At 44.2% G+C, this 22902-nt stretch overlaps 1 protein-coding gene across 2 annotated transcripts in view; it reads left to right on the top strand.

The window, feature by feature from the left end:
* Positions 1 to 22902, top strand: part of LOC137561331 (src substrate cortactin-like) — a 49455-nt gene that overhangs the window by 6682 nt on the left and 19871 nt on the right. The window contains exons 1-7 of one of the 2 annotated variants that reach the window (XM_068272616.1): positions 496 to 1084; positions 5154 to 5283; positions 7580 to 7690; positions 9548 to 9602; positions 17322 to 17377; positions 18798 to 18852; positions 22330 to 22440. In XM_068272616.1, coding sequence (XP_068128717.1) covers positions 927 to 1084; positions 5154 to 5283; positions 7580 to 7690; positions 9548 to 9602; positions 17322 to 17377; positions 18798 to 18852; positions 22330 to 22440 — 676 coding nt within the window. In that variant the 5' untranslated portion in view covers positions 496 to 926. Of the gene's footprint in view, positions 1 to 495; positions 1085 to 5153; positions 5284 to 7579; positions 7691 to 9547; positions 9603 to 17321; positions 17378 to 18797; positions 18853 to 22329; positions 22441 to 22902 lie in introns of those variants that run through there. The other variant, XM_068272615.1, reaches the window with a different exon arrangement.

Genomic DNA, 22902 nt, shown 5'->3' with positions numbered 1-22902 from the left:
CATTTAATGAAGTTTTCCACCTGCAGAAAAAACTTGGAGTTGTATAATATTTTAAAATGTATTTCCGTGAGAGCCATACAATATGTTTCAAACTGGGACAGTGCGTATGTGCAGCAGAGGGCTGTCCCTGTTGCCATGGTGATGTGTATACAGTTGATCCAGCGGGCAGCGGAAGTGTCACATGTCTTCAGCTTCTCTTGGGTTTCAGCAATATCAGCAATTTCCCAGAGAGCCAGACAGGAGAAATATCGACTATAAGCTTGTACAATTAGCTAGCTGACTTGGGGGTTGATTCACTTTGTAGGTCGAGATCCCCGCACTTTGGCCCAATAGACTGCCTGTCAAGTCTCGTCCTACAAAGTCACTCGACCTGACAGGGCTCAGAGTGGGACAATTGAAGCAGCGGTTCGTTTTGGGGGTAGTGCGAGTAAGTTAGTAGTGCATGCTACAGCAGTGGTGTGCCTACTATGAAAATTTTACTTGCGCTGCCACACTAAGCTGCACTGCTTGAGCAGTGTAGCTTAGTGAATCAACCCCTACTGATTTGTCAGTGAGCCAGATGTAGCCATCAAAAGAGCCACATCTGGCTCCCGAGCCATAAGTTCCCTACCCCTGCCATAGAGCCATATTAATCCATGCCATGCACTTGTGACGACCAACCAATTTGAAACAGTCTGTATGCATGTTTGATTATTGTGGCTCTGTACAATTAACAAGCTGACTCATCATTGCATACTGATAGATATCTGCCCAATAATCGTCAGTCCACCCGAATACGCAATATTGGTAGTTCGTCATTCTTGTTGAATATCATTTAGATACATTTTTCATACCAATTGACATCTGACTGTAATGGTGGTGACACTCTGTTAACCATTACACTGAGGTGAGGGTGCAGTGGCGTAGCTACAAACCTCTGGGCCCCGATGCGGAATCTGGATGTGGGCCCCCCCCCGGGCCAAAGAAGAAAACTCACACATAATGAGGCACTCAAAAAACAATCCCACATGATAAAGCACAAAAAAACACACATAAGAAAGCAGCGTTTCCCCATGACGAAGCGGAGTAGGCATGGCCAAAAAACGTGAGCATCATCATTTAAAACTGCTATATTATGACCCATTTTGCCTACAAAAAAGCATGTTACTGTGCACTGTCAGCAAAATATTTAGGTATTTCAACCTTTATCATATGGCATGCATGATTCAGGTGACATACACTACCAGATTCCAGAAGATGCAGGGCACCAGTGTAGGAGTAACTGCACTGTGCTGCCTCCTCACTGGCGACAATCATTAGAGATCCCAAAGCAGATCTATAATGTTCCATGAAAGGAGTGGGGCAAAACCACGAGGGATTTGGGAGACAAGCCATACACCATACAATTTTTACATTTCTTTTCAATCCAAGAATAACAACCATTTTTTTCTGACTGATTGTAACATTTGAAAAATCTGACCAATGTACCAACAAATACATTTTTTTTTATCTTTCTTGTACACCCAATCGTTTTTATCAAATTGCTGTATTGTATCGTGTGTACCTTTAGCATTAACTACACCACTGAATTCAGTTTAGGCATCAGGAAGTGGAGTTAGTGTTAAGCATTAAGGTAAAGTACCCCTGAACTGGGAAAAAAACCCTATTAAATGAAGTCCAAGTCCATTCTTATGAGTGTCCTGTGGTGCTCATTGTCCTTGGAGTCCCTCCTGTTCCCCATCCTCTTTCCTCCTAAGCCTTCCGGAAGTTTCTATGAGCGGTGCAGATCAATTCTAAATTGCGCTGGTGCAAGTTTCGAACTGCTCAAAGCACTTGTACACAAGTGCTTGCTTTGCTAATCACACACGTATTGGAGCTTCGTCTCAGCAGCTAAAAATTGTGTGTTGCCATTTTGGGGGAATTTCCTGATCAAAGGACTTCCGATGGGAAAAGCAAATCTATTTTTTACTCACCTGGAGCGTCTTCCAGCCCCTGGCAACTGTGTCAGTCCCTCACCGCAGCCCTGGTCCTCTGCGTTGTAACGCTGGCCACCCATAACGATGGAGACCCGCCGGCGGGGTCGGTTCTTGTGCACCTGTGCGGGCACTTGTGCACACACGTCCATGTCATCTGGCACATACTGTGCTTTGTGCAGTAGTTGTGCGCAGGCACAGTATGTGCCAGATGACACGTGTGCACAAGTGCCTGCACAGATGCAGAAGGGCCAACCCCGCCAGCGGGTCGCCATAGTTAAGGGTGGCCAGCGGGACAACGCAAAGGACCAAAGCTGCGGCGAGGGACTGACAGCTGCTAGGGGCTGGAAAAATAGATTAGCTTTCTCCCATCGGAAGTCCTTTACGTATTCAACTGGAGGATTCCATTGTATACTTCAAGGACCAGAAGGGACCACGAGCAGCATCTGGAAACTCATAAGAAAGCAATTTAGCCCAATATGGGCTTCAGTCAATTGTTTTTTTCCTCAGTTCAAGGGTACTTTAAGCATTAGTTTTGTGTTGGAAATAATTGTTTTATTTTAATTCCCTCAAATCTGTAATAGATGCAGGCTCTGTGGAACCACAAGGCTCAGAATGTCCTATATTTCAGAACATGCTGAGGAGTTGCAGGTTTATTACTGGAATATATATTAATGTTCCATGTACTCAACTGCAATCCTTAGACTGGTGTTGTGAGAGGACATTCTGGCCCTTGTGATTCCAGGGGATTGGTGTATCTATAGCAGGTCTATGAAAGGGCTATACAAGAAAGCAGGAGGAGGAGAGCTTGCTGTGCAAAGTAACAGACCTGAGGTCACTGCTTGGTTGGACTGAAATGATTCCAGAGGCAGATAACCGATCTTAGGTGGCTGAATTCTTTTGAGTTCCTGCTTGTGCACTCTGTGTCTCCAAGCGGCATCTCTCGGCAGCTAGCTTCCCCTCTCCCTCCTCTCTGCAGCTACTACTACTTATGATCACAGGACAGAAGTGATTAACGGCAATTTCACTCACTATTGCTGTAACTTGAGAAGAGGTGGAGGATTTATTTGCAGTGCTTAGCTCTAGGTTCCGCTGAATGCACTGAATCTGCTCCACTCCTCACTCCTACTCACTGCAGTGCACATGACCTGGCTGCCTGTCTCCCTCCCTGCCTTGTTGGCTCCTCCTCACACCCCCGTCACTCGGGCCGGCAGCAAATGGATAGGGCTGGCTCTCTGCCGCTCTGCGCAGCATTCCACTGTTATGAATGCTGCGCGGTGGTGCGGCGACGACATGTGACGTCACTGGGGACGTCACTGACTGGGAGACTCCAGCCCGGCGAGCAAGTAGTAGTGGCAGAAAAAATTAATAAAAAATGACACTGCACGGCTGGGTGCCCGCCCCCGGGCCCCCCCCCGCCTATTCAGGAGCCGGGCCCGGTCGCGACGGCGACCTCTGCGACCACGGGCCCTACGCCCATGAGGGTAACCCTTAGAGTGCAGAGCATAACTGACCACGGGTCTTCACCAGAGCACAATGCAAGGGACAATGGGCTTTGCCACCTAGCACCCACCAAGTTGCACCACAGAGTTCCCTAACAGTGGTTGGGAGAACAGGCGACACCACAATGTAGAGGCATAGTGGAATACTGTAAGGAGTAACCATAAGTGTAGTCAAGACTGGCCGGGATCAGGGCAGGCTCTAAGGTTCAACGCGGTAGACAGGCTGGTATCAGGGCAGGCTGCAAGGTTCAACAAAGTAGACAGGCCGGTATCAGGGCAGGCTGCAAGGTTCAACAAAGTAGACAGGCCGTGATCAGGGCAGGCTATAAGGTTCAGCACAATAGAGAAAGGCTAGAATCCAGAGCAGGCTGCAGGCTCAACACGGTAGACAGGCCGGGGTTTGTAGGGGCAAAGTCCAGTCAGAGTCAGATCACAATCCAGGATCGGGGCAGGCAGCAGATAAGGGAATCCAGAAACAAGCCAAGGTCAATATCAGGAGATCAGGGATGGTCAGACAAGCCGGGTCATGAACAAAAAGCAATCAGGATCCGGGTTGAAGGAAACTGCTAGGGTCTCGGGCAGCCACACTAGCTGACAGAAGTATTAGCAGTCCTGGAAGAGCAAGCCTTTTATAGTCTTGCAAGGGCTTATTTGATGCATCTTTTCGCATGCCACACATGTAGAAACATAAATCCCAAACTTTGTGCAAGCATTAATCTGCTGCTAACGGTGCTTGCACGTGTACACCTCTGTGCGGACGTATGCCCAGGAATGAAAGCTGGTAAGAGTTGTGAGGCAGAACAGATGCCAGGTGACTTCTGACGTGTATATGAGGCTTGAAAACATTTATCCACACATGTATGTAGAATACAAGCTGAACTTACCGTACTTAAACAGCCTCTGGAAACCGTACCTATTTATAATTATAAGTAAGAGATCTCATGTATTACAAATACACATTTGTGTATGGTAAAGGCTATGTTCAATTTGGTCATGCAATGTCTTTGTGCTAGACATTCATACTAGCTGTTGTTGTAAAACAGGTCATGCACCAGAACTGCACAATCCTGGCCGGTCCTGCCAATAAATCTGCTGAAGCATCACTGAAACAGTTTCTTACATAAAGCAAGCCTTTATGTCAGGAATAGAGATGATCAATTATATGCAAATACTTCAGAATTTATGAAAAGTTTATGCAGATATATCCAGTTTGAAAATAGACCAACCAATTTAAACCCAGGTTTAAATGGATTGGTCCATTTTAAAGCTGCATATATTTGCATACATTTGCATCTGAAGTATTTGCATATCATTGATCATCCCTAGTCAGGAATGCTTCACATAAATGCAATGTTATCTGCACTTTGGAGTGACAGACATGCTTATCTCAGTGTGTTTTTACTGTAATTTCTTCATATAGCTGATTACAATGTTCATTTGTTTGCCTACATGGAACCTGCCCTCTTGCTAACAACGTCAGCACTATGCACAGATTAGGGAAAATTCACAGCATTGTGGCCTGATGTGCTGTGTGTTACCTCTTCACGTCATCTGAAACAGCTGTCAGAAAGGGACCTCTACTTATAGTTCTTTGTACAAGTAAAACAGTCCTCATGAATTGAGTGCAACAAGTGGCACACAAAATATATAAAAGTAAAAATTACATTTTCTTATTTGCTGTTTTGTTTTTCTCCAAAAGTATAAATCAATTAAGGAGCAGTGTATCTAAAGAGCATGATCAGATAAAGAAGAAAGAATTACAGGAAGGGCCTAAAGCTTCATATGGCTATGGAGGGCAGTTTGGAACAGAGAAAGACAGGATGGACAAAGTGAGTAAACTATTATTATTACTGCCTGTGTCTTCTGAAGAGAATTAGAGATTCTCAATAGCATTAAATAAAGTACAGTACATTAGCTACAGTACATCATAGTGATGCTTGTGTTTGTGAGAACCCATGGAGGACCATGTGATCAGTTTTATCAGGTGATAGTTCCATAAGGCTGTGATTTGCTAGTCAGGATCATGTGTTGGTCACTTCCCCTCCCCCGGGACGAGTAACTTCACCCCTGCAAATTCCCTCTTCTCCTTTTAGGAACGTAGCTACTACGACTCTTCCCGCCGCACACTCCCACTCGCTCCTGAGCTCGTTCTCGCCACCGATCATTAGACGGGAGATCAATGAACGGGGACACTCTCCATTCATTGATCTAAGTCCTGTATGAATGACCGCTGTATGAGATGGCGCCGTCATTCACAAGATACAATACTTACACGTCCACGCATTACTTATGCCTAAGGACATCTTGTGGCCAAATAGTAAAATTACATCTACATTTTTTTTCATTAACAATTTTTTAACATTTAAAATTAACCCCTTACCTCCCACACTCCCCAATAGTTACTCCCCCAAAACATTTTGTAAAAATACACAATTAAAAAAAAAACATACATAGTTACCTTAGGGACTGAACTTTTTTAATATGTATGTCAAGAAGGGTATATTACTGTTACTTTTTAAATTATGGGCTTCTAATTAGTGATGGATGCAAAACTGAAAAAATTCACCTTTATTTCCAAATAAAAAATTGGTGCCATACAGTGTAATAGGGAAAACATTGCAATAACCGGGACAAGTGGGCAAATAAAATGTGTGTGTTTTATTTACAGTAGCATGCATTATTTTAAAACTATAATGGCCGAAAACTGAGAAATAGTTATTTTTCTTCAATTTTTTTCTCATTATTACCATTAAAACACATTTAGAATAAAATCATTCTTAGCAAAAAGTTCTTATTTTAAAATGTTAATATGAAGGAAAGGCAACCAGGATAAAAAGAACCAGTGGGCTTTGAATTAAAACAACATATTTTTCCTATGAAATCTTTATGGTTTGCATGACTAGGGGTGTGTTGAGGGTGTGGTTAGAGGTGGGGCAGGGGTGTGGATTAAGTTTCCCTCTTTCCTATCTCACGAAGTTGGGAGGTGTGGGCTTGGGTACTCTTTAAAGGAGAATAAAGAAGTATGCACAAGACAATGGAAGATTGAAATATACTGAAGAAGAAAGAAGTATGCAGATAAAAAAAATAATAGTATGGTTAAAGGGAACTAAACTGAGAAGGATGTGGATTTTTCCTTTTAAAATAATACCAGTTCCCTGACTCTCCTGCTGATCCTGTGTCTCTAATACTTTTAGCCACAGCCCCGGAACAAGCATCCAGATCAGGTGCTCTGACTGAAGTCAGACTGGATCAGCTGCAAGCTTGTTTCAGGTGTGTGATTGTGCCACTACTGCAGCCAAAGAGTTCAGCCGGACTGCCAGGCAACTGGTATTGTTTAAAATGAAACCTCCATATCCCTCTCAAGTTTAGGTTCCCTTTAAAGAACATACAGCATTTTATCAGAGGCACAATCAAAGTTCCAGAAAATGTGACAAACAAGGATGATTTATAAACACCCACATATTCCTTGTGTAGAAGCTTAGATTGCTAGGCTTTGCCTCACCAGCTTATCCTATTTCTTTATTTTCATCTTCTCTCTTGTTTTTCCTCATACATGTTTACTAGATCTTTAAATTTACTTTTAATTAATTTTGTGACATACTGTATCTGAATTGTGAAAAAAAAGTTGCGAGAAACAAAATTGTGATTAGTTGATGGCAATAATTAACCACAGTAAGGGCTGGTTCAGACGGACGTTTGCAGAGCGTTTACTGCCAGCGTTCGGGGCTTGGCGTTAAACGCTCCCATTCAAGTGAATGGGAGCGTTTGTACCAAGCTTTTATACGCGTTTGCACAAACGCGGCGTTCGGGTCCCGATTTTCACTGGCGTTCAAGGAGCCCCTGGAAGCTACATGTTGCTTCCAGGGGCGGTTAACCGCGACGGGTAATGTCCCCCTAGGGGAAGAAAAAACGCGACCGCATCCGAACGCAATGCGAACGCTGCTGAAAGCCTGAACGCATCACGAACGCAACGCCAACAAACGCAACGCCTCCAAACGTCCGTCTGAACCAGCCCTTAAAATATAAACATTGAAGCAGAAGATGGTGACTGCTGGTCTGGATGCCTACAAGAGAAAATGTGACAATGAGGTTTGTGATACATTATTTTCATCTCTTCTGTGGCAGAGTGCCTTAGGTCACGATTACAAAGCAGAGCTGGAAAAACATTCCTCTCAGACTGATGCAACTAAAGGCTTTGGAGGAAAATTCGGAGTACAAAAGGAAAGATGTGACAAGGTAGGTGTACAAGGTGCTAACAGTATAGATATTGTTGCACTGCTGCACACATAATTATGGCTTGCACTGTTCCTAGCTTTCCCTAGATGAATTCTTGGTAGCTAAAGCTAAGTAATGATGATATAATTATTTAGTAACTCTGTTGATGAGGCGATAAAGTGAGGACTGTGTTTCCAAGGCTGGGTAGTGTTGACTAGTGATTTCCTCAAGGGGTACTCTAAGGAACAGGAACGTTATGGTTGATGATTGGCATAAGTTTTTATTTTTTCCAAATAGCTCTGTGTAGCAAAGCCCTGCAACAGGTTATCAGGTTATTAGCTGTACCTTCAGGTATGTTTGAGCTTTCTGCGTGAGGCTAGGTCTAGATTGGGCCACACTTGGTACTAGAAAAAACACTACCCCTTATACGACCCTTACGCCATGTTTTGTGTATTGCGGTAAAGTGGCTTACAGGTATCACACCATCAGCATGGCAAATAAAAATTGGGATGGTCCTTAATAGTAGATGGGAGGGGCACTGGGAACTCATATTAGTCTATTAATAGCTGAAGCCTGAAAACTGTATCTGGCACAGTGCATTCTTTTTACCCTAATATTTGCATTTCAAATGTTTTTTGTTTTTTTTGTTGAAATTTTCATTTTAAGTAACGATCAAGTAGTAGTTCGGCATTGCCAAAGTGACAGTTGATAGCCATTCTGTGAATATAACAAATAGACTTACAAACAAACGTTTGTAATTGTCGCACACGGCACACTTGATGATCCAGAGCTCTTAAAGAGACTCCGTAACAAAAATTGCATCCTGTTTTTTTATCATCCTACAAGTTCCAAAAGCTATTCTAATGTGTTCTGGCTTACTGCAGCACTTTGTACTATCACAGTCTCTGTAATAAATCAACTTATCTCTCTCTTGTCAGACTTGTCAGGCCTGTGTCTGGAAGGCTGCCAAGTTCTTCAGTGTTGTGATTCTGCTATGAACTCCCCCTTCCAGGCCCCTCTATGCACACTGCATGTGTATTATTTAGATTAGGGCAGCTTCTCTCTTCTCTCTTCTCTTTTACAAGCTGGATAAATCGTCCTCTGAGCTGGCTGGGCTTTCACATACTGAGAAATTACAGACAAAGGCAAAGCTGTTTGCAGGAAGAAAAGAGCACCCTGAAACGTCAGTGCATGAGAACTGCAGGGGGAAAGAAACACACAAATGATCTCTTGAGATTCAAAAGGAAGGGTGTATACAGCCTGCTTGTGTATGGATGTATTTTCTATGTGTGGACATCCTGTACATCAACCTACTTCCTGTTTTGGTGGCCATTTTGTTTGTTTATAAACAAACTTTTTAAAACTGTTTTTAACCACTTTTAATGTGGTGGGGAGCGGCAAAATTGTGACAGAGGGGAATAGGAGAGGTCCCCTAACGCACTGGTATGTTTACTTTTGTGCGATTTTAACAATACAGATTCTCTTTAAGACACCTATCTGGAGCGCGCTACAGAAATTATATTTGCAAAATAATATAATTACTAAAACAAAAATTACCCTCAAAAAGCCTAATTTGTGGGGAAAAAAACAAGATGCAGATCATTTAGACGTGATAAGTAGTGATAAAATTATTGGCCAATGAATGAGAGGAGAGCTGAATTGTGAAAATTACTCGGATTCATAAGGTGAAAAAAAAAACACTGAAGGCTGAAGTGGTTAATAAGTCCTCCTGGTGTGTTTTATTTGAGTGTTTTGTACCTTAAATATTTTCAACGCCTATTTTTAATTGTCTAAGAATTCATTGCAGTCCTCTGTGCAGTACATTTAGAAACACTGCATTTGTGGTACCTTATTTATTTGCACTTTTGCTTGTTTTAGTCTGCTGTTGGATATGATTACAAAGCTCAGGTAGAACAACATGCTTCCCAACAAGGTAAGTACGAGACTTTGAGTGTGCGTGTGTGTGTGTGTCTGTGTATGTGTGTGTGTGTCTCTGTGTATGTGTGTGTGTGTCTCTGTGTATGTGTGTGTGTGTGTGTGTGTGTGTGTGTGTGTGTGTGTGTGTGTGTGTGTGTGTGTGTGTGTCTCTGTGTCTGTCTGTGTGTGTCTGTGTGTCTGTGTGTCTGTGTGTCTGTGTGTCTGTCTGTGTGTGTCTGTGTGTGTCTCTGTGTGTGTGTGTGTGTGTCTGTCTGTCTCTGTGTGTGTGTGTGTGTGTGTGTGTGTGTGTGTATGTGTGTCTGTCTGTCTCTGTCTCTGTGTGTCTCTGTGTGTGTTTACAATTATGTGTATTGTTTATTATGTTGAGTACTGGAATATAGTAAAATAAGAAGATGTTGCGATGTCAGACCCTAGCAATCAGTCCACCGAGAGTAGACTCCCCTAAAGAACAACTATCACAGAAACTGTAATTTTCATATAGCCAAGCTCTGCTTTCCTAGTTCCGTGTTGGACTGCAGGGCTGTACCATGCAGATGGGTACCATTTCCCTGTCATTACTCACAGATGAATAATTTACTTTTTGTTTCTGCCCCCACACATACTGCTTTCTCATAGGTCATATGCAAACAGCCAAGAGATTTTTCAACCACATAGCAGCGTTTAAAGAGAAGGACCCTTACTGTTCTTGAATGCTTACACCCACCATTCAGAAGGAGTTATATTTTGACTGAGATTACTTCAGAACAGCACAAAGCAGAGACACAGGATCGAGGCACACAGAGCTGCAGCTGAGGAGTTATTTACACACTACCCAGATGTGGCTGCATGCTTTGATGCTGTACAGGGGAGGACTGACAACTCATGGGGCCCCCGGGCAATAGGAGATTATGGGGCCCCATACCAGTGATTCCCACCTTTCACGTTATATTTTTACAGACTAAGATATAATAATTTACTGACAACAGTAAATATGTAATATTTTATACTGATAAAAACCTCTGCGCCGCGCCAAAAAATGGGTGTGGTCACGCAACAGAATATGGGTGGGGCAAAATATACATGACCTTAGCAGTGGTGTAAAAGGTCTGCCGGGGAAGTTTGAACTCTGCCATAGTGTTTCCCCCCAAAATACATGTAATCTGACAGCATTTCACCAAAAATCCATGCAATTTGGCAGAGGTTCCTCCAAAACACTGGCGTTGTGACGGGGGTGCGGGGGGTGCGACCCGCACCAGGTGGGGTGACCCCAGCCGCCCTAGAGGGGTGCGCTGCATGGAGGGGAGAGACGCAGCCGCGGGGAGGGCAGCCCTCCCTCTCCCTCTCCCAGGGCTGCCCTCCGTGCTCCCCCCTCCAGAATTCATAGAGCAATGCGCAGGGGAGCCGGTGTACTAAAGGACTCACCTCCCTGCGTTCCCATCGCCGCTCAGTCGCCGCTGGTCTTCTCCTCTCCTCTTACGCTGTTAAACACACTGCGGAAGCAGTGTGTGTAACAGCGTAAGAGGAGAGGAGAAGACCAGCGGCGACTGAGCGGCGATGGGAACGCAGGGAGGTGAGTCCTTTAGTACACCGGCTCCCCTGCTCATTGCTCTATGAATTCTGGAGGGGAGAGCACGGAGGGCAGCCCTGGGAGAGGGAGGGAGAGGTCGGGCTGCCCTCCCCGCGGCTGCGGCTCTCCCTTCCATTAGAGGGGACACCTACCTATCCTATACTGGGGGGCACCTACCTACCTATCCTATACTGGGGGGCACCTACCTATCCTATACTGGGGGGCACCTACCTACCTATTCTATACTGGGGGGCACCTACCTAATCTAACCTATACTGGGGCAGCTACCTATTTAACCTATACTGGGGCACCTACCTAATCTAACTTATACTGGGCAGCAGCTACCTATCTAACCTATACTGGGGGCACCTACCTAATCTAACCTATACTGGGGGGCACCTACTTAATGTAACCTATACTGGGGGCAGCTACCTATCTAACCTACACTGGAGGCACATACCAATCTAACCTATACTGGGGGCAGCTACCTATGTAATCTATACTGGGGCACCTACCTATGTAACCTGTATTGGGGGCACCTACCTACCTACCTAGCCTATACTGGTGGCAACTATACTGGCTACTTATATCGGAGGCACCTACCTAACTAACCTATACTGGGGGCACCTACCTATCTAACCTATGCTGGGGGCAACTATTCTGGCTACCTATAACTGCCTTACAGTTACCCCCACCCATGTCATGTCCACACCCATTTTTGTGCCGCTGCGTGCTTCGCTTTTTTTTTGGAGGGGGGGGGGGGCTGTCGGTGAATTATCCGCACCGGGTGTCAAACACCCTAGCTATGCCACTGCTCCAAAATACAGATAATATGGCAGTCGTTCCCCCAAGATAGACGTTATCTGGCAGCAGCAGTTCCCCCAAATACACATAATTTTGCAGCGGCTCCCCAAAATATGCATAATCTGGCAGCGGATCACCGAAAATACATGTAGCAGCAGTGGTTCCCCCAAAATACACAGAATCTGGAAGCAGCAGTTCCCCCATTATACACAATCTGGCAGCGATTCCCCAAAAATACACATCTGGCAGCTGTTACTCAAAATACACTTAATCTGGCAGCAGCAGTTCCCCAAAAATAGTTAATCTGGCAGCAGTTCCCCCAAAATAGGTGCCCCCAGTATAGGTAACCAGGTCAAAAGGTATCCCCAGTGGAAGTAACCAGGTCTATAGGTTTTCCCAGTGCAGGTATCCAGGTCTATAGGTGTCCCCAGTATAAGTAGCCTAGTCTACAGGTGTCCCCAGAATAGATAACCAGGTCTATAGATGTCCCCATTTAGGAGAGCCAGGTCTATAGATGTCCCCAGTTAAGATAGCCAGGTCTATAGGTGTCCCTAGTATAGGTAGCCAGGTCTCCTGGTGTCTCCAGAATAGGTAGCCAGGCCAATAGGTGTCCCCAGTACAGATAGCCAGGTCTATAGGTGTCCCCAGTACAGATAGCCAGGTCTATAGGTGTCTCCTGTATAGATAGCCAGGTCTATAGGTGTCTCTTGTATAGATAGCCAGGTCTTTAGGTGTCCCCAGTATATGTAGCCAGGTGTATAGGTGTCCCCAGTATAGCCAGGTCTATAGGTGCCCCCAGTATATACAGCCAGGTATATAGGTGCCCCCAGTATATGTAGCTAGGTCTTTAAGTGCCCCCAGTATACGTAGTCAGGTGTATAAGTGCCCCCAGTATATGCAGCCAGGTGTATAGGTCTCCCCAGTATATGCAGCCAGGTGTATAGGTGTCCCCAGTATAGCCAGGTCTACAGGTGCCCCCAGTATATGTAGCTAGGTCTATAAGTGCCCCCAGTATATGTAGTCAGGTGTATAAGTGCCCCCAGTATATGCAGCCAGGTGTATAGGTCTCCCCAGTATATGCAGCCAGGTGTATAGGTCTCCCCAATATAGCCAGGTCTATAGGTGCCCTCAGTATATGTAGCTAGGTCTATAAGTGCCCCCAGTATATGCAGCCAGGTATATAGGTCTCCCCAGTATATGCAACCAAGTGTATAGGTGTCCCCAGTATAGCCAGGTCTATAGGTGCCCCCAGTATATGTAGCTAGGTCTATAAGTGCCCCCAGTATATGTAGTCAGGTGTATAAGTGCCCCCAGTATATGCAGCCAGGTGTATAGGTCTCCCCAGTATATGCAGCCAGGTGTATAGGTCTCCCCAATATAGCCAGGTCTATAGGTGCCCCCAGTAAATGCAGCCAGGCTTGTAGTGTCTCCAGGAGGGGAGACAGCCAGTGAAGGAGGGCTATTTGCATAGCAGCGGAGAAGGGGGGAAGTTCCCCCCCCCCCTTCCCTCACCTTGGGACCCTCTTTCCTGGCTCTCCCGTCCAGAATCTGTAAAGTGTCGGCGCAGCGGGTAGCGGCTGACAGCGGGCGGAGACTTACCGCTGTTCAGCCACCGGAGGGAGCGCTGATCTGTGTGCCACTAGTCTGGGCTCGAGAAGCCCAGACTAGTGGCACACAGATCAGCGCTCTATCCGGTGGCTGAACAGCGGTAAATCGCCGCCCGCTGTCAGCCGCTGAGCCGATACTTTACCGATTCTGGAGGGGAGAGCCAGGAAGGGGGGCCCCAAGGTGAGGGAAGGGGGGGAAACTTCCCCCCTTCTCCGCTGCTCTGCCCATCGCCCTCCTTCGCTGGCTGGCTCCCCTCGTGCTCAGGGCTCTCTGGCGGGCGACGGGCGCCCCCCTGACCATGGGCCCTCGCTCCGTGTCCGAGTGCCCTAATGGTCAGTCCGCCCCTGATGCTGTATCTCTGCTTTCTGTTGTTTTAAAGACATTTTAGGGACAGGATTACAGCCAGTAAGAACTGTCTCTGTATGCTGGATGTTCTGGGTATGGCCCCTATCTCTGCATGGTGTAATCTTCCATACTAATGCCCACAGTGAAAACTGCGGACTGTAAATGTCATATTTTATTTACATAAGTTATAAAAAAAAGTAAAAAAAAAACCTTTGTGTTGTTATTTGCTAAAAATGATTAGAAATATATGTGACATTTAGAGTTTTAGTTAACTTTGATAGTTTTGCTTTAATTTGATGCATTTACTCTGTGAATGTTTTAGTGGTTGTATAACCAAACAGCAAGCCAAATATTTAACTCTCTGACAATCCTAAAATATACCCTAAAACAGTATCGGGCAAATTCGGGTGCTTGTGGCTTCTGGACAAACTGTGCGCTGCCATAGACTTTAAAAGAAAATATTGTCAAGGTGGCGCCAAAGGTGAAATTCGGGCACCAGGTGACACCTGATGATAATCGTTTTTTCTGCTTCTCTCTCTTTCTTTTAGGCTACTTGCACACTAAGACGTTGCGTTAGGTGCCACGTTAAGGTCGCATAACGTGCACCTAACGCAATGCCTGGTGCTCTTCGATGTGGACGTCAGAGTGAGCCGCGTTGTGCAGCTCACTCTGGCGTCCGTGATGCCGTGATGCGTACTCTTGGACGCATGCGGCATCACGTGGTCCTGCCGGCCAATCGCCGCACAGAGCGGCCGCTCCAGGAAGTAAACACTGCACGTCACAACGTGCAGTGAATATTAATTAGCCATGTGCCTGGCCGCTCTCCACTCCTCCCCAACATTACTGAGCATGTGCCGACAGTCTAACGCGGCTTAAGCCGCTGTAACGCTATAGTATGCTGCACTTTCTGAAGAACGTGCAGCGTTACATGTAACGCAACGTGGGCAGTGTGAACAGCCCACTTGTGTTACATTGCTGTGCGTTGGGGGAGCGTTACAGGCTGCACTAACGTGCGCCTGTAACGTCCCTGTGTGGAAGCAGCCTTAAGCTGGTGAAGTTGGCAACAAAGGGAAAATTCATTATTATTTTTGCTGTTTTTGTTTTTTCATTTTTTTTGCAGGGGGGATGGTATAGGGTTAGGCATCAAGAAGAGTGTTTATAAGGGTGTGGGGGCGGTTAGGTTTCGGGAAAGGAGTTTGTGCAGGGGAAGCGGTTAGGCATCAGGCAGGAGTTTTGTGCAGGGGTTCGGTTATGGTTAGGCACCACCGGGGGGAGTTCTTAGGGTTAGGCACCACCAGGCGTTTCTCGGGGTTAGGCACCACCAAGGAGGTCTTAAGGTTAGGCACCACCAGGGGGGGTTAGGTTAAGCACCACCAGGGGGGTTAGGATTAGGCATCGATAGTGGAGTGTTCTGTTTGAGAGTAGGGTTAGGTTTAGCTATAGTAAAATGTCAGTAACAACACTTTAAGTAGTAGAGTGTCTGTAAATTTACAGATATTCTATTATTGGCACTGTTCCTGCGCCCGATTTTCCATGGCGTCCAAAATTCATGTACACCCCTCAAACATCACTATCTCAAAGTAATTTTCAGTTACGCATGTAGCAACATATGATCAGTTGGCCAACTCCTCCACAGTATTGTATCATTTGACGGTAAAGTAATAGGGATTACTGTGAAGGAGTTGGCCAGTTTATCTTATGTTGGAATGTATATAAATGAAAAAAAATCCCTCTTTTAAACCAAAGGCTAGTCTTGTATATTTTAGTGTATGCCATGTGCAGAGTTGTTTATTTATTGTATTTGAGACTTGCTGAGGGAACGAAGAAGAGCCAATTGAATTTTTTTTTGTCAATTTTTATCTTACAAAACTAAAAATTAAACTGCTCTCCACTTCTACTTACAAATTGGAGATTGCAGGTGGATAAAAAGAAAAGGCAAGAGCAGAAGTATTAGGTCTCGTTCAGATCATTGAGTGCAGATGGCTGTGCGATCGGAACGCAACGCGTACGATCACACGCCATCTGCGTTACTATGCGCTGTGCTGCAGATCCTTTTCACTGCAGTGAATGGGATCTGTGATGCGATTCCTGAAAATGCATGCAGCAGTGCGATAGCGCATTACTGCTGCGCAACGCATATGATGGGAACGGTAGAAGGACTGTCTATGCCCTTCTACCGTTCTTGCGTGTCGCACTGCCAAAATGCGCACATCAGCGCGCATAGTCTGAACGAGCCCTTAGAATACAGGAGGCAAGAGGTAAACTTATTCCATACATAGGCTTTCTTACCATTTGTGTCTATCTGAACATAACTATAAAAACATTATTCTGATATAAGCTATACAAGCTAAATGTCTATTTTAAAGAGAATCTGTATTGTTAAAATCGCACAAAAGTAAACATACCAGTGCGTTAGGGGACATCTCCTATTACCCTCTGTCACAATTTCGCCGCTCCTCGCCGCATTAAAAGTAGTCAAAAACAGTTTTAAAAAGTTTGTTTATAAACAAACAAAATGGCCACCAAAACAGGAAGTAGGTTGATGTACAGCATATGTCCACACATAGAAAATACATCCATACACAAGCAGGCTGTATACAGCCTTACTTCTGAATCTCAAGAGATCACTTGTGTGTGTTTACCTTCTGTCCCCAGCTTCTCTCATGCACTGAACATTACAGGCTTCCTGCAGACAGCTCTGCCTGTGCCTGTGTTTGTAATTCCTCAGTGTCAGCCAGCTACTTTCACAGCCTCCAGAGGAGGATTTTTATCCAGCTCTCTTCTATCACTGATAAGATAGCAGAGAAGCTGCTGGCTTATGTAAATAAAACACACACTGGAGTGTGCATAGAGGAACAGTTCATCAACACTGAAGAACTTGGCAGCCTTCCAGACACAGGCCGACAAGTCTGACAGGGGAAAGATACATTGATTTATTACAGAGATGGTTATAGTAGAAAGAGCTGCAGCAAGCCAGATCACATTAGAATAGGTTTAGGAACTTGTAGGATGGTAGAAAAAACGTTGTAATTTTTGTTACAGAGTCACTTTAAAGGGTTCATTCAGAAATCTTATCCCCTGAATTAACTCGCCCTATCTATTTTTCACCTTATCTAAAAATAACCTTTCAGCACTTTCTAAGCAAACAAATTCTTCAAACCAAGTTTTTCTGGACCAACTTAACTTCAATATTGCTTTGCTTGCCTTATTTTAGAATGGTTTTGCTTGCTCATTGTTCAAAAAGTCTTACATAGATATAGTAAAGAATAAGGAGAGGTAGAGATAATTTGCAAGAAACATTTTGTGAATCAACCCCTTTCTAGTGTAGTGTTCATTAAATATTCATGCTAGGAAGTTATAAATGTACATAAGTCATGTGTAACATATTATTGTTATTGCTTTTCTCTACAGACTACGCCAAAGGTTTTGGAGGTCGTTATGGTGTTCAGGCTGACCGTGTGGACAAGGTAATAAGTGTACACAGTACAATGCTGTTTACTGTTAGGGAGGGTGAAGGATTGCCATAAGCAGTCACAGGAAGAGAGCAGCTGTGTAGTACAGGGTCATTAGATGGTGAGTAAAATGTGACAATGCAATCCAGTCATAGATAAGCAAAGTAAATGTTATGTAACAGATAACAAGATACATGTGAATACATTATTTTAGCAAAATTGCTTTCTATGGCCTTACATTTCTCAGATGTGTTTTGAAAAGTGACAGCATCTGACTGATTAGCTTACAGGCACATGGCATTGATGTGAGAGAATTGTAATCTGGGTGTCTGGTGAAGCTGAATCCAGGCACAGCAGTTGCTTTATGTAAGAGTGCAATCTATGAACAGCTTGGGGTTTATGGGACCTCATTTGTGATAGTGTTGCACACATTTGTACATGAAGATTCATTTATCATATACTGTTTCTCCCCCAAAATAGGACAGGGTCTTATACTAAGTTTTGCTACAAAAGATGAGTTAGGGATTAAACATAGTCATGTCGTCACATTCTGGCACATCATCATAACTCTCCAAGCCCTGAATTCCCTCATGAATTTCTTGTGACTCTGTTTCTATTTTCCATGTACAGTACTACAATCCACATTTACCAAGAGCTTGGCACTTGCTAAACATTATTGTCTTGTGTCTTGAGGGGTCTTTTGGGTGCAATTATGAGGGTGCCTGCATTCCTTGGTGAACAGTCCTGCTCCACTCTATTGCCAGTTGATTTTTACTTTCTTACATGTATACCATGGCTGGCTGTCTGGACTTGACTTTTTATGAACTTTTTATTTTTGGAGTAGGGCTTATATTTTGGAGCATGCTCAGAAATCCTTTAATATAATGCTATCGCTTATTTTCGGGGTAGGTCTTATTTTCGGGGAAACAGAGTATGTATAACTGGACTGCATATAAATATTGATATGTGCTAAATGTGTCTTGGTACTTGTGGAAGCATGCTATCTTTTACTGTTTGTATACACCTAATTCTGAGCTATTTCCGTGTTTCTACTTACTACGATACTGATCTGTGCTCATTTACTAAGGAGATGTACAGTGCAGACCTGGGAATTTCCACGATCTTCACTTCAAGCCTCCAGTCACATGATTGCATGTTTGATATAGACACAGCAGAACTCACCTGCTCTTCACTGCCTTCTCCTTTAGTGACTCTCTAGGCAATGCATATAATCTCCAAAGTAGATGATGTGTTATTTCAGCAATAAATTGTGAATTCAACCAGTAATTATGATGCAAATGAAATATAAAAAGAATGAACAAAGGTAAAACAGAGCTATGATCACGATTATTCACAGAAGATAACTTAGAGATACTATCATAGACATCAGGATATTAATGCAATTATTATTTGTTGATTAACATTGTCTTTTCAGTCTGCTTTAGGATTTGACTACAAAGCTCAAGTGGACCAACACTCATCGCAACAAGGTGATTACCTTTATTGAAGCTTCTTGTTTATCCACAACCACAGGTTTTTCACCTTTAAAACCAAAGCGATTTTCACATCATGCTCCTCCCATTCATTCACCAATAACTTTATCTTTACTTATCACATCAAAATAATTTATATATTGATTTACTCACCACAAATTAGGCTTCTTTGGGAGGAACTTTTTGCTAAGAATTATTTTTTTATTTGCATTTTAAAGGGAATAATATTAATAAAAAAATCATTATTTCTCAATTTTCAGCTATTATAGTTTTAAAATAAAATGTATTTCAATACATAAAACCTACACATTTTATTTGCCCATTTGTCCCAGTTATTACAACATTTGAATTGTGTCCCTAGTACAATGTATGGCGATTATTTTTTATCTGGAAATATGTGTATTTTTTTCAGTTTTATGATTTATTTTTTTTAATACTATATCAATAATTACAATCTTTTGTTTGCAAAATTAACAGTATTATACTCTCATGACATACATATTAAAAAGTCCATAAGGTAACTATTTGTGTATGTTTTTTTAAAAATGGTGTCTTTTTTATTTTTTATTTTACAAGTGTTTTATTTTGGTAACTATAGAGTAAAATGTAATAAAAAATGTATGTATGTAAATGTATTTTATGTATGTAATGGTTTGTTAGGGTGCATTTTAACTTTTGGCCAGAAGATGGCGCTACACTGAACTTCAGGGTACTATAAATAGTACACAAAAGAACTGTTTACTTTTAGGCTTTGTGAATGAAAGCCTGCATCTCACTGACGCTGGCTCAGATTAATTACAGGCACAGTGATTGGGATTGAGAACAGCTCTCATTCCCTGATCATGGAACAGCTGGATTGCATTAAAGCGTCGAGACTGCAATGCGGCGATCAGGAATGGTGAGGTAAACAAAGCAAGTATGTATATCTATACCCCTGGTTGTGAAGTGTTGTGCAGGGGGGCGTAGATACATACCCAGCAGTTGGTTATAATCTGAAAGTAAATTTTCATTTTCTAAAAAGCAATGCAAATACTGTAGCTATTTGGAGTGCAGTATAAAGCTTACAACCACTTTATAAATAGGGGGCCACTGTACATACACAGCTCTCAGCAGAGGGGGTCCCTGCGCTGTGTGTCTTCTCCAACCTAATTGAAGCATGTGTTGCCTGCATATGCTGCCTTATTGAGTTAACAATACGGCAGCAAATGCAGCTACACTCACTTCAATAAAGATGGGGAGGATACATACATCAGGTATCCATCAGGAGGCACACGGGGACCAGTGGGCTAGCGTCTGTATACTTGCACTCATCACCGGCGGGCGGGATGGTCTTTCATGCGCCACCCTGTATTTGAAGTTGATTTATGCACAGTTTTGACAGATGCGTTTATTCATTTTAATAATTAAGCACTAATTAACAGAAAATTAGCTTGTGTCTTTTCATTGTTCGTGAATGGCGAGGGAATCCAAACATCATAAAAGTCCTTTAAAGCGGTATTGTCACCATAAAAATCAAATTTCAACAGCAATTGGTCTGAGTGTATTAACCACTTGCCGACCGCGCACTCATACTGCGCGTCGGCAAAGTGGCAGCTGCAGGACCAGCGACGCAGTTCTGCGACGCCGGCTGCAGGCTAATTATTCAGGAAGCAGCCGCTCGCGCGAGCGGCTGCTTCCTGTCAATTCACGGCGGGGGGCTCCATGAATAGCCTGCGGGCCGCCGATCGCGGCTCGCAGGCTAAATGTAAACACAAGCGGAAATAATCCGCTTTGTGTACATTGTATGGCGCTGCTGCGCAGCAGCGCCGTAAGGCAGATCGGCGATCCCCGGCCAACCAGCGGCCGGGGATCGCCGCCATGTGACAGGGGACAGCCTGTCACTGGCTGCACAGGACGGATAGCGTCCTGTGCAGCCCAGATTGCCAGGGGGGACAGGGATGAGAGGGAGGGGGGGAATTTCGCCGCGGAGGGGGGCTTTGAGGTGCCCCCCCCCCCCGCAACACCCAGGCAGGCAGGAGCGATCAGACCCCCCCAGCACATCATCCCCCTAGTGGGGAAAAAAGGGGGGCGATCTGGTCGCTCTGCCTGCACCCTGATCTGTGCTGGGGGCTGCACAGCCCACCCAGCACAGATCAGCTAAAACAGCACTGGTCCTTAAGGGGGGGTAAAGGGTGGGTCCTCAAGTGGTTAAGTGATAAAGATGCTAATCCTGCATTCAAAACTTTTTCTGCTGTTATCACATACTTTATGAGCACTGGCCCTAGTGCCAAACAGTGCCAAAAAGTTGAATGCTGGGAGTTCTTTTGAATGCTGGGAGTTCTTTTTATCTACAATATATTCCTCCTCTTCCATTTATTTCCCTGCCTAGCTGATCACTTGTGTTTACAAGCAAGGCTGAGGTGACTCAGTGATTGGATGTGTAAATAAAAGAAAGACACTGGGAGGAGGGCAGCTAATGAATACACAATGAGCAAGAGAAGGGAGGGGGGGAAACAAGAGTCAGGGAGGATATGATGTCAGCATTAAGCTTGGCAAGATGGCCACTGCCTAGAATAGGATTTTCTGCTTTTACTTTATAAAATTCACAGGAATCATTACGTGGATAGCACAATATATCTGTTATGTAAGTAGAAGTAGTATTTATCTACTTATATATGTGTTTTTTATTACTAGGTTAGCATGGGTGTTGCTTGTTCTTTAACCACTTGACGACCAGGGGATTTCTGTCTGATCTGTGCTGCGTGGGCTCTCCAGCCCGCAGCACAGATTAGGATTATGCCAGGGCGATCAGACTTACCCCCTTTTTTCCCCACTAGGGGGATGTCCTGCTGGGGGGGTCTGATCGCCGCCGGCTTGCTGCGATTTGCGGGGGGGGGGGGGCTTTTCAAAGCCCCCCTCCGCACCGTTTTCGGCGCTCCCTCCCTCTCCCTTCCTCTCCCTTCCCCTCTGAGCGGCGCAGGACGGATATCCATCCTGCGCATTGTAGGATAGGCTTCAGCCTATCATATGCCGGCAATCCCCGGCCAATCAGAGGCCGGGGATCGCCGATCTGCTTTACGGCGCTGCTGCATAGCAGTGCCGTATGATGTAAACAGCGGGGATTTCTTCCCCACGTGTTTACATTTTGCCGGCGAGCCGCGATCGGCGGCTCTCCGGCTGTTCACGGAGACACCCTCCGTGAACGGACATGGAAACCCGCAGACAACCAGTTTACGCCAATCGGCGTTAGCTGGTCGTCAAGAGGTTAAAAAAACTAGATGATAAAGTAGTAAGGTGCACTGAAAATGTAATACTGTACATCTGTCCCATTGTGTTTATTCTTTCCCAAGTCTCCTTTGGCACAAAGAGCACACATTTACTTACAACCAAACAATTCAGCTAATTACTAAAGTTATGCTGATCACTCAATAAAAAAGCGGAATATACATTCTACTATGTCTAAGCTTATTGTTGGTCCTTTCTCTTTTATAACAGATCATTCAAAAGGATTTGGTGGAAAGTTTGGTGTCCAAACAGATAGGCAGGATAAATCTGCTCACAGCTGGAGCCACAAGGAAATGGTGCAGCCTCACCAGTCTCAGACAGGTATGTAACCATCTCCATGGAACTCAAGTCAACAAAAAACAAAGCCATAGGTGGTCAGATGAAGTAGGCTGATCCAGTGATCTATTAAATAATAAAATCTCCATTGTAGATTGACCAGTTTAAGGAGCGTAGGCTTACCTAATGTAATTTGAATTAATTTGGCATGCTGCCATGGTGGCACCTGAGAGCTAGGGTTGTGGTGTGCATATGACCTACATTAAATGGCAGACATACCACCCATATATATATAAAATATGGACTTACTTGTGTTCCATCCAATAGCCTGATAAGACTTTGGCTATGCATCCATTTAATAAAGGCGCCTGAAAAAAAGGGGCAGAGGGGATTGTGGCTAGTAGAATATCTGTAAAATTACTGATATTCTATTTATTTCCAACAGTAAAATATTGGTAATCTTTACTAATATTTTATTATGAACCTAACCCTACTCTCACACAGAAC

Source organism: Hyperolius riggenbachi, chromosome 3 (assembly GCF_040937935.1).
Source record: "Hyperolius riggenbachi isolate aHypRig1 chromosome 3, aHypRig1.pri, whole genome shotgun sequence".
NCBI classification, from domain to species: Eukaryota; Metazoa; Chordata; class Amphibia; order Anura; family Hyperoliidae; genus Hyperolius; species Hyperolius riggenbachi.
This window is presented reverse-complemented; position numbering and strand designations above follow the sequence as displayed.